At 26.5% G+C, this 13,869-nt stretch overlaps 1 protein-coding gene across 3 annotated transcripts in view; it reads left to right on the top strand.

Annotated features, from left to right (window-relative positions):
• LOC132928315 (protein PALS1) overlaps positions 1-13,869 on the top strand; it is a 51,343-nt gene that overhangs the window by 15,170 nt on the left and 22,304 nt on the right. For 2 of the 3 annotated variants that reach the window (XM_060992896.1, XM_060992897.1), the window contains 2 exons: positions 3,090-3,244; positions 6,836-7,086. In XM_060992896.1, coding sequence (XP_060848879.1) covers positions 3,090-3,244; positions 6,836-7,086 — 406 coding nt within the window. Of the gene's footprint in view, positions 1-3,089; positions 3,245-6,835; positions 7,087-12,678; positions 12,927-13,869 lie in introns of those variants that run through there. The other variant, XM_060992898.1, reaches the window with a different exon arrangement.

Genomic DNA, 13,869 nt, shown 5'->3' with positions numbered 1-13,869 from the left:
CTTCTGTAAGTCCATCATTATTCATTAGATATATCTAATACTTATTATTTATTACACATACTCACTATTAGAATGTTTTTAAGTTATATAATATATTATACATTTTATGTAATTTATTAGTTTTAGAACAAAAAATTATTTGGAATGAATTTAATTATTCTCGGGTTAGATCAATATACTAACCGTGCATTGAAAAATTACAATTGACCTATTATAAGCTTTAGGAATTACACCTACATGGCTTTTAAAAGGTTTATTTTCTGTTTCAAGGCTATTTTAACTGAACAATTCAAATAAGTACCAACGAATAATTATATAATAATATATATTATACATTTATAAATAGTAAATTATTGCATATAATTTAAAGATTTGATTTATTGTATAATTAAGTTTAAATTGTCTATTATATCTGGTGATTTCCTTAACTCGTTATACTAATTCATATTTCTTAATTCTTATATTACATTTATAGTAAACCCAATAATATACATATCCACTTGCCAATATTCTGATTATGTGGCAAAACGTTTTCGTAAAAAGAAATCGTTAATGGAAAGTAATTCATATTTTGTTGAAATTAAATAAATTTACATCATACTTCAAATACTTAATTTTATAAACTATGATTCTTTGAAAGATAAATTGTATATACCATAATTAAACATAATAGAAACCATAAAATAATGTATTATAATCTATTATTTTATACGTAGTCATATTCTCATACAGGAAAACCAATGTGAGCATACAAAGTACTTTGTGTTTAATGTATTAATGTTTAAAAATAAATTAAATGGCACCTATAATAATAATATTATATCTGATAAAAAAAAATTGCTAATTTAAAATGATTCAATACAATTTAATGAATCGATTATGTGTCATTAAATGATTTTTATGCAACTCAGCATTAGCATTTTAAAATCATAGCATAAGTTTAGGTAACTTAACTATATTGCGTAGGTGGGTTATTGCCTTTAGGTACTATAATGAACTATTATTATACATCATGTTCTTTTGTATGTTTTTATTTGCAGTTAAAATATATTATAATTTGCACCAGATGTCATATTTTATTTTATACGTGCACATATTTCACCATGAATATCGTTATGTGATATTATGTATAATATAAACATATTTTATATTTATGTCATGACATCTTAACTGCTTAAAATTAATCACTACCTAAAAAATACTATTCATCTTTATAATTGCAATTAAAAATTAAAAGTTGCATTATTAAATCGATTAACCTTAATTTTTACTCCATTAATGTGTTTTATTATTGGAAAGTGAATGAAATTGCGTAGTTTACGTGACTTTGCTAAAATATATAATAATACAATATCATCACATGTAGATAATTGTATTATAAACGTTTAGCATATTTTGTTACGATTGTTAAATATAATGCTCACAGTCGGAATTTTTTTACCATTGTTAATTGTTATATTAAATATAATGATTATAAATTGTTAATCATAAGCTTTAATAAATCATATTACTTTTATACATCTATATCTTTTTTACACACACAGTTTCATCGTTTAAATTTGAAACTATTGTAGTATTATAGATTTTAATTTGAATTATATTTCTGTTTTTATTCAAATCTAAACTGAGCTTTAATTTAGACAAAAGCACGCTATTCTTAAGTTTTTTGAATGTATGCAAAAATTTATATGATTTCAAAATAATGTAAATACAATTTTATCTCGAATACAATAATTATTTTTAATTTGTTTATCTGTAAATCGTGAACAAAATAACACGTTACTATTAAATTTGTAGATATCTACTTAACGTATTATTATCTGTATTCTGTATAATTTGTGTGAACGATTCACGATGAGAAGTGTTAAAATAATTAAATGATTCGTTCGTATTTCGTAATAACTATAAATATTCTTCCTTCGTCATTGATAAATGATCAGAATATAATATTATGTTTTAAACTGGAATGATCTGGTGCTGTAGACGTCATAATTTAACACATTTATTTTGGAATATAACAATTAGAAACAAATTTATAATTTGAACTGTATTTAACAAACCAAGTTTATCATGTCCTTGAGAGTCTTTTTGTAGATATTTCATGATTTTTGTAATATTATTACTCGCTTATTTCAATTTAATATGATGGTTAACTATTGTGAAATTAACACACACCTAAATTGTGCAATATAATTAACATTGAAAAAACACCGGAAGTATTTTAACAGGCCTGTTTCATATGTATATTACTGTTCAATTTTTAATGTCTAATACAATTTATAATTTTTTTTTTATAAATTTATAATTACACAATTTATACAATATTTTTGAATCTAATTAAGATTTTAAAATTGGTGCTAACTTTAAACTTAAAATCCACAGTTATGCATGAAAAGTAAAAAGTAATACGTATCAACATTTTTTTAGGTATTATGCGATAAAAATTGCACACATATTTCAATATTTGGTTTAAAATTGGAATATTATATTATCATTTTTTTTAAATTCAGAAATTAATTATTATTATAGTTATGAATTTTAACTAATAATTGCAATTATTATCTTACAACTTATTATTGTTTTATTCTGTGTTATTAGTGATGTAGTATCTACTACTTAGGGGTTGTGAAATAGGCAATGGAATCTTATTAAATGTTATAATGATAATTATATTTTTTAGATTTATTAAGTCTAAGTGTTATTGTGTTAAGATTATTATAGACCTAGGCACCCAGCTCAAACGCTGAAAGTAGAACCAATTCGGAAATTCCCATCACGATCTTTGACCAGAAATTAAGCGGTATATATTGCAATGCTTGTTTTTGTTTATTAATAACAATCATCATAAAGAAATCGGATGTGTTAGAGAGTAGGTCACAAGGAAACCTCAAGTTTCTCCGGGACGATGACCGGTATCAATTTCTTCTCGATGATATTGATATCAGAAACCGGTTTACTTGTAAAGTTACAAAATAAGAGGGGTTTGGCAGTCAAGTTTAAATTAATAATATCAAGTCTAATTAAATGGATATACAGCTGAGCACGACAAATGTAAATTTTATCATTTTTATTTGTTTGTTATCATTTAGTCGTTACCACCAGCATAGACTCAGCAGGTTCCGATATAGGTCAAGTTCATGATGCCTTCTTCATCGGAATTGAAGATGAAGCCAAAGAACGGTTGGAACGGCTGGCGGCTAGTAAACGTATCACACCAGTTGACATTACTAAATTGGCTCATCAGGTATGTTTTTTTTTATTTTAATCATTATAAATCGAAGTAATGGTTAATTATTAATAACCTTTGTTCAAAAATTAATTGATTCAATAATTTTATGAGTACCTGGGTACCAATTAGCTATATCAACACATAAACACATAATTTCAAAATTTAAAGATTGAAATTGTTTTCATTAAATTCAGTTGAATTCCTGCATAATTATGAGTCACTTTATTTTTATTACGTAAAATGTTTTACCAGTGTTTACGATGAGTCAGGAATTTTGAAAATATAATCATTTATAATGTATTCTATTTAAATCGACAAAAATAAATAGAATTACTTCTGTTTAAATATGAATATAAATTTGTTTAGGTAGTTACTTACTATTTTTTGTGAATTAAAACTAGTGCTGCACGTGTACAATAATAATATACAGCAATTTTAGATTTTTTAATTTTTGGTTGATGATTCCATAGATACATTTCAATATCTATTTATTGTAGCCTGTGGGTGTATTTTATTATGTTTATTATTTACAAACTTAATTCAACATTTATAATTATACAATTCATATTATTTATAACTTTAAATCGTGTATATTACATACATTTATATGTATTTTATAACAGTACGTTCTAAATAAAATTATACAGTACAATATAAAATTATTTTAAGTAAAAGTATAATATTTTAAAATATTTTACTAGCACATTGATGAAATGATTTTATTTAAAATATACATTTCTGCTCGTTTTTTATTTGTTGGCTTTTACATTGACGTATAATACACAAAATAAGAATATTGATTTAATGTGTATAATTACGCGTTTTTCACTTTTATATTAAAAAATAAAATAAAATATAATTTTTTAAAAGGTACTCGATATTTTATGTACTATTTAACTACTATATTAAATAATATAATAAAATGATTTCTGACTTGTTTGTCTCTATCGGGGGCTTATTTATTTATTTTGTTTTAGAATATTAAACGCCCGATCGTATATGCAATTTCTAATACACAAATGAATGTTATGTGGTGCTATACTAAAAGTAATTTCTAATGTTTAATAAAGAAAAAAGAAAAAAAATATTATTATTTAATATAATATAAATTATACCTTATTTTATTCATATTTATATATTAGAACTAATGACCTGCAAAAAACATATCATAACTATTTGAGTACATTTTTATAGTTATCTAGCTATGGAAAAAAATCGATTATTATACAGTCTCATATAGATTTTAAAATAAGACGTTGTTGTAATAAATATGAATGTATTCAAATTATATATAAAATATTATTAAAAATAGATTTTCTAAATATTAAAAAACTTAAAAAATAACCAGACAACAGAAATTATTATTTTATCATAATATGTTTAATATGTGGGTAATCATATAGTATGTATTATATTTTTGAGATATTTCATAACCTTCCAATAATAAGATAAAAAGTTGTTTCTTCACATAATATACAACAATTAAAACATAAATATTGATATTGTATATTCATGAAGTATAACATGCATGTTTTTGAAATTGTTTAAATATTTTATTTTATATATTTACACATATATTTCTAAAACTAATATAATATTGAATAATAATATAATATATATTGTAAGTTGTAATAACTGAAGTTTTACAAAACAATAGTAAATATGATCCTGTAAATCATGTTTTATTTTTTTATGATAATGTTTTTTATAGTAATATTTAATAATATGCATTATTCATTGCAATCTGTTGTAAAAATTTAATTTATTAATATATTTGGATTTTTGACTAATTTTTCGTACATATTAATTTTGAGTGATTTAAATAGTTTGTATTATAAAATTGTTATGAATAATTAGGTATACGTTTTTAGTACTGTAACTCCAGTTTCCAGTATATGGATTAATACAATTAACATATTTAAGAATTAGTTTAGATCTAAATGTTTTAAAATATTTATTAAAACTAAACTTGTTATTTTATTTTATTTGTTATAATAATAATTGGAAAATAAGTAGGAAATTATAAGAATTCTGTTATTTGTTAAATTAATTATTAAAACTTATAAATACTTACTATAAACGTATTTAATATAATATTGTACACTCTACTCAATTTACTAAAAATACCTACCAATTTAATAATTTTATTTCAGTAAGTACATGTTTATTGTTCATACAACAACGTTTTAACAAACTGCCAATGTACATCCCTGCCAATGTTAAAAATATGTAACTTATTCATAAATTAATAATATAATATAATAGTTACATTACATTTTTTATTTTTGTGAAATTTAAATTTAAGGGTGGCAAATGTTATTCTTAAATATGACATTTATGTATGATTTCCCATATAATCAACTAATAGATTATTGTTTTTTATATTAATATAAAACAGGTACCTATGTTAGGTTAACATAAAATATATATCTAATCATTTTTTTAAATAAATGATATCTAATATGTCTATTTTTTTTAACAATTAACTAAACAATATTAATCAAAGATAACATATTATAATATATATTATGAATATAAATAATAAGAATTAGTTATACAGTATACACAAAGCATATTTTTGTTCAAAATCGTTTACTAAATATAATTTTTATATATTATTATATATAATAATAAACAGTAATAAATCACATGGTAAATAATAACTGCTGCAGAATTGTATAGAATCAAGTGCATAATATGTTTTACTTTTTGAACATATTTTAAGTAGGACTACTACGTAAAGCAGATATACAAAACTAAATTTTTAGAATAAGTGAATATGCACTATTTCAATTTGTACTATTCGGCCATTCGGGTGGTTTATTTTAATGTGAAATAATTTCCGACATTGAAATATGAGCGTTGGTCAAAAACTTCAATTTGAAATCGGACACCACGCCATGCGGTCCGCATGAAAACAAATTTGGGCCATTTTATGCCGTCAAGATTTATGAGCCAGTTAATTAGACATGTTTCTATTTCCGACCTGTAAAAAGGACAAAAGGTTCAACTATATGGCGCCGAAATGCTCCCTTTAACTATTTGAAAATCTTATGACTATGTCTAGTATACGGTATTCTATAACTTGTCTTTAAAACGTTTTTAATATGTGTTTAATCACCATGAATAGTTTTGGTACCGTATAGCGTATATTTAATATACATTAATTGATACTTTAAATTGGTTGTAGACAGTATTACCTACTTATAGGCTATAAGTTATATGAATTTAAGTGAGATTTTTTTTCTTAATTTTCAATAATATCCTTTACTCATCGTTGGATTATAACTATGCAAGTATAAATAGTACAATGATACAATGTGATATTCATTATTATCTAAAAAAAAATATTCTTAATGAATAACATAACTATGTACAATTAGTTATAACTTTATAAATATATTAAAATGAACAAAGATATTTTGGCGTAACTATTTAATAATTTATATTTTATAGCACTGTATGTAGGTTCATTTTTAAAATAGTTGTAAAAACATAGCTAGGTAGTATTATATATATCTATTAAAATTGTCATTGTTTATTTTATATACTTATTTGAATTTATTATTAATTTGAAAATAACTTATATAATTTATTCTTATTTAGTTGATGCGTCAATTGCATCCAACAGCCGAACTCAACGATTTTTTAGACAATAAAGTACACAGTAGCCGTGTCGGTTCTTCATGCCCACCGGATAACGGAAATAAATTAACCGAACAGTCCGATCCCAAACTATCTAGGAGACCTAGTTCACCATTCAATAATGGTCTTACTGAGGTCCTTATCTGCAAAGATGTTACCGATAGTAATAATAGACTGAAAGCCGTCGACGAGGCCAACGAAACTGAAAACAGGTGAGCTATGATACACGATAACAATTTAAAATCTTATTGATTGAAATATTTTTTAAAATACTAGTATCGCAAATCAGTGTTTTTAAAATATTACATAAGTACTCGGTACTAGTATGCACTACGTAGGTATTTTAGTTGTGGATTGTAGGCCATGTAATATATTTATCAAAGCCGATAACAAAATTATGAGTATCATACACGGCATTAATTTTAACAAGAAAAATTAATTTTCATTTATAATTATTTCACGGATATTATATATTTATTTAATTATTACATAATTTATTGTTCACAGCGTGTTTATTATACACGTTTTTAACATGCATTTAAATATTTAATTTTGAATTAACAGTGTATTGTGTAGATGATTTAGTATTTATCGGTCATATTTTTTTTACAGTCGTTTGCTAATTTTGTATAGAGGATTTCAACAATAAATAATTTGCATTTAAATTTAATATAATATTCAATTGGTGAAATTATTTTATTTTGAATATATCATCTATTCTATTGTATAAGGTTTAAAAAAGTTTATAAAGTTAGGTCCCAACGATATTATTCCCTAACATTTAACATCCTATATAGATAGGTCGTCATTCCTTTAAATCCGTCATATATCCAGTTTTAAAATATAAAAATCTGTTATGAAAAAAAAACATGAATTTAAATAGTATATACTGTTATCCATGGCATATAATATTTATTAAGAATACTTTAGAAAGCTATATATTGTTATGCTGGTTAGTATTTTTAATAATTATGTGTTAAAGTGTGTTTGTAGTGTTGGGCATAATAAATAATTGCTTTCTAAAATTTGTATAGTATAGTAATAAGAAATTTATAATAAATATACTTTATATTATATAGATGTTAAAATTAAAATCGTTTTGAGATAAATGATATAAGCATATTACTGTAAACGATATAATTCAATTATTACAAATTTGTATTAAAAAACATTAAATTTCTAATTTGAGCTAATGATGTAGGAGTATAGGACATAGGTACATTAAACGAAAACAAGTGTTATTGTAGAATTATTACGAGTAGATTATTTTACTGAAACTGTTTATGCTAACTACAATAATATCTACATTTTAAGCGTTTGTCTGGCTTTGATAAAAATTAAAAAAAACACTAGACTCCAGTGAAGGTAAATAAATGTATTTCATTTTTATCGTTTCTTTACATAGTTTTTCGTTCTTACAATTGATTTTATTGTGTAAATCATCTAAAACCATCGACATTAATTTTGCCGTCAGTACTTTTAAAATAATAAATTACAAACGTAGTATATTAGTTTCAAATATATCAATACATTTAATCTATAAACGTTTAAAAAAAATGTAAAACGTGACAATCTCTTAAAAAAAAAAACCACTTATAATTTTTTATCGCAATTTGAACGTGGTATATAATATGCTACCTACTCGACAATATTTTTATTGCATCCTATATAGGGTTGATGTAATGTCATTTATTAATAGCTAGGGTTATATGAAATGAATCGAAATCATGTCAAAAAGAAAAACGTTGTTAAGTTAAGTGTAATACTTTGTTTTCGAACAGTACTTATTTTTGTTTTTGAAAAAAATGTTTGTTAGATCTTACTTTAGTCACATGTTTTATCGAACATCCTGAAATTATTTAATTTTTATGAGCGAATTAATAATTGTTATTGCCAATGTTTCAAAATATTGTGATGTTTAAATGATTGACGAATAATTGTAATTATTTTAAAACATATTACAATTAATGGGTATTATTTGCTGCAGCAAGCAGTTAGTTAATATATTATATTTTCTTCATTTGTATGTATACAATTATCATACACGCGTAAAATATTATAGAGCTCGTATAAACATAAAGAACTGCAGTGCATGATTCCGCCCACTATAGTTTGAAAAACAACTATTTACTGGCAACGTAGACAATGATTATAATGAAGAGTTATGCGAGACCATGAGCGTTTTAAGGTTTTCCCCTTCCAAATCGACGGGATTTCGAAGGGGGCTGTTTATATTTTTTTTACGGTCCACCTGTCTTAAATTTACCACGGTAACGGGCACAATACAAAGGGAGTTTTTTTTAACCAACTACGTTTTGATTTTATAGTATATACCTTGTACCACTGCGTCGACACCGTATAATATCTAATGTCCTGTGGTTAATTAAAATAAATTGTCGGTATGCTTTGTAAGTTATCAGTAGGTATACCTAATCAAAGTCGTATTATACATAACCTATTCTCATTCTCATAATTTACGGATCTTCGATTATCCAAAATTTACGTTTAGTAAGATGTTAAATTTGTTTTTATGTAATGTAATAATTATGTTCTTCTGTTGGTTTCAAATTTCAATGTCGTATTGTTAAAAAGTTATATAACAATTGCTACAATTACACATATTATTCGCATATCGCATTATAATCGTTTTAAAATCTTTTCTTTATGTATATTGTACGTCTGCACGATTTGTTTGTAGCAGAGGTAAATCATTTATTTGATTTCTTTTTTTTTATGAATATCAACCGTCGTATTACATTTTGGTTTTTATATTTTGACAGATTTCTTAACTACAAAAACCGGACAGTGATCTGTTCTGCAATACTATATATATATTTCGTGTACAGTCAAACGCCATGGTTGATAAATCATATGAACACCGTGACAGTTTTTTAGTGAAAATTTTTAGTTGGTCATACTAAACGGAGAGGAAAATTATTAATAAACCCACCTCTTCCCTTATCCCTTCCATTGTCCTGCGCGCACATACTCACACGTGACATAACCAGTTATTGATTATAAAACCAGAACTATATCATATACATATTATTATTATATGTACACGTTTATGTTTGTATACACGGACAACTAAAATATAAACGACTACATATTTTCATACTTGCTTGTATTATGTTATGTCTCTCCAAATCATTGAATAAAACAAACTTATTGCGTATACATATTAATGATCGAAGTGGCTAAAAATAAAGTGGAAGATGGATTTAATAATAATAATATACGTTTGATAAAAAGTTTTAAGAACATATTATAATATTATAAAAAAATATTTTAATATTTGTACCTTAAAGATACATTTTAAACGAGATATATTATTTATTTAATGTATATGTATATTATATATAAATTTATTACAATAATGTATATATTAAGAATTAAGATAGTTAAAGTGCACATCAAAATTAAATAATTTTATGATAAACATTATTTTGTAGATAATTCATGAGGTATAAAAATGATCATTGAGTAGTATTTAAATTTTTTTTCACAACGTAATGAATAATATACTATGCGCATAATTTTTTTTTTTAGTTTTTCCTCGAACAGATTTCAGCTGTCTATCTGTGGCTATGATAAAGATCGAGTTTATTTTACTGCATTATAAACAGTTTAGAATTTAATTTTATTTGCATTATATAATTTTACATAATATAAATGTAACTTTGGTATAATATAATACTAGAAATCTAATTGGTCACATAATTATGAATTATCTAAAATTTATCTTGTCTTTGGAAATATGTACTTATTCTTAAAATATAGTATAATAAAGAGTATAAGTAAATCGTTATAAATCTATTAGATATATTATGTGAGTACAATTCAATATTTTGTATCACAAAACCCGTCCAATCATCAATATTCCATTATTCATTACTCGATGCTTTTAAATATAAATTAAATAATCATATATGCTGTTCTTTACAAAACGTATGATTTTTTATATGATTGGGTTTAAGAAGCCTCTAAAATGATTTGGACATCATGCTTGCTATATAATTAAAAAAAAACCATAAATGTAATATCCTCTAATTACTATTTTTTCAATTTGCTTTATGGAGTTTAAAACCTACTATAAATTAAATAGTAACTCAGTAAAATACATATATGGCCCCAGGGACGGATCCAGTGGGAGGACATTGGCCAGGGATGCTGCGGAGGAGTACAGACGTATAAAAAATATACTTCCCTGTTTTTTGATTCAACAATAATTGAACATATCCATGATTTTTTTATTAAGCTAGTTATTATATTATTATATGTATAAAAAAGACAAAGATAAATTTAATAATATGTGACTGACAGTAACATCATTGCAATACTAAACTATTAACATAAATATTAAAAAAAAAGTTTTGGTAAAACTTTGATAATCAAAAATGTACGAGATTAACAGGTATAATGTATAATAAACATTTGGAATATATGGTTAGGTTAAGTTCATCTTTTTGGATTTCCACCAGTCTTGAAAATGTTCATCATTACGTAGTACCCATATCAAAATGTTCTATACATACCTAATGAAATTTGAAAAATATTTTGACTAATTCTTGACTATTTTTATACCACATATCTATTCACATCATTCTAAGATATGTAATGAATTACTAAATTCGGTGTTGTGATGTCGTCGGAAAAAAATATTTCAACTTATAGTACCTATTACTAATAGAAAAATAAAATAATATTACGTAATATCAACACATTATAAATGTAACAGAGGCTGACCAGAATCGTTTTTCGTATACATCCATTATTGTTACCCGGAATAAACAAGAAGAGGGAATCCATAAAGATCTCGCACCGTTTTAACAGTGAAATGTAAACGTGGGGAATTAAATGCACTGTTTACTATTGACACTATTTGTATACGTTTCGGGTTCGACAATTACTACTACGCATATAAATGAAATCCAAAAAGGAAAGAATATTATTGTCGTCGTACGAAAGTGAAAGTACCTATATGGTCGTATAATATAACGAACAACTACGTAAGGGTGGAAAAGCGATGTGTATAGTCTCTCTGACAGGCGATGTAACCACTGCCATTACTAAAACGTTGTGGTAGGGGCGCATAGCAACTCTAAACCCATGTCCACAGACACAGATACACACACACACACACACACTATCTACAACTTACAAGAGCAATAATAATAAAATATAGGATTTTATTCGGGCGTGCAGACGACGTGCTGTATAATGGTATATAATATAACGTGTACGCTATACACAATATTATATTCGTGCGTGTGACTTGTCACTATACCAAGGGTCAAAAATTCCACGGCAGGTAACTACGTCGTATATGTGCTGCAGCCAGCAGGTACAGCCGGTGCAGGTACGTCCTCGGCCCCACCACTGTAAGCCAGCGTCCCATTGTGTGCCGAGGGTTGGGTACAACAAAACGCGCGCGTACACACACACACACACACACACACACACACACCCACCCACAAACACAAACAAACGCACCCGGACCGCTCGCACACCGGACGGAGACACGGACTGTACGCTATCCCCCGGCGGCGCGGTTCGGTGGAAGAAAACGCGCCGCACAGGTATATAATAGTAATAATAATAATATAAGAAGAAGTAGAATTAAGAATAATAGTAATATTATAATGGACGTACCGATCCCCCGCCACCCCTCTGCCGCCCCACCACCGTCGGTCCGGTTCTCTCCCGGTGCGGTGCGCGTTCCCCGACGCACGCACACGTATATATATATATGTATACACTATTATTATTATTATTATTACCTACGAACAATTGACGCGCGCGGCAGTTCGGTGTTCGCGTCGTTTGCGTACGGTCCGCGCTATGCTCGTTGCAGTTCGTTCGTCCGTCTCCAGTCGTAAAAGTGAGTGCTGCCGTTCGCGAGTTACCGCTTGCCGCCGTCGCACGGCACCCACCTGTCGGATTCCCGCTCTGCAATAATATCGTATCATTTTAAACGCGGTCCAATAATAATTATAATTAATTAACAATATTCGTCCGCGATGAAGCTATTACCGTACTACTGGCACACGTGGTGAGTGATCTATATTATAATATTATTACATTTTATAACAATGATTATGCGATATAAAAACAATAATGATTATTATCTTATTATATTATCGTCGTACAAATAACGCCGGCTGTCGATTCCGAGTCTATCTTCGCAACAAAACAATATTGTTTTAATTATATTATAATATCTGCCATTGGTTACTGTTATATTGTTATACCTTCGCGCGCCGGTCGTTACGTCTTCGGCATAGTGTATTCGGAGGAAAATTGGTTCTCGCACGGTATTATGTTTTTATGGACGAGCGACATTTGCGGAAAAATAATATTATTATTATTAAAAACGTTTCCGACTGTATCGTCATGCTGTTGGTATTTTAATATCGGTACCTAGTTAGTATAATAGGTATACCTTTACTGCATACTATACTACAACCAGTCTACCTTCTGCATTTGCTAATAACTGTGTACAGTGCTAAATGGAACGTTTTGAACGTTATTATTACTCTAAATAGTCTAAATAAAATAATAATTTGTTCACTATTAATCGATATATAAATACGATACACAACCATGACCGTTTTTATTTATAATATTATTATCATTGTCATTATAGGTATTAAGGTGTAGGCAGTCAAATTATTTCAAAATAATTCTGCACTATTATATTATAGGTACCTATACTGCATGTATGTAGAAGAATTCGTTTCTGTTCAAACACGAAATAACGTTTAAATAAAAAAAAGTTGGCCGATATACCTAAACAATTATTAGGAATACTCAATACGGTATTTTATTGTTGTATATTACCTACCTATACGGTTTTGACGATTATTTCCCGATACCACAGCATCACATGAATACAACGTTAACGTAGTCTAACATGTTCGCAGTTTTATTATAAGCCTCCTCAATGGGTATAGCCGTGTAGGTATATCTAATCTAATCACATGCGCAAACAGACA

Source organism: Rhopalosiphum padi, chromosome 4 (genome assembly GCF_020882245.1).
Source record: "Rhopalosiphum padi isolate XX-2018 chromosome 4, ASM2088224v1, whole genome shotgun sequence".
NCBI classification, from domain to species: Eukaryota; Metazoa; Arthropoda; class Insecta; order Hemiptera; family Aphididae; genus Rhopalosiphum; species Rhopalosiphum padi.
This window is presented reverse-complemented; position numbering and strand designations above follow the sequence as displayed.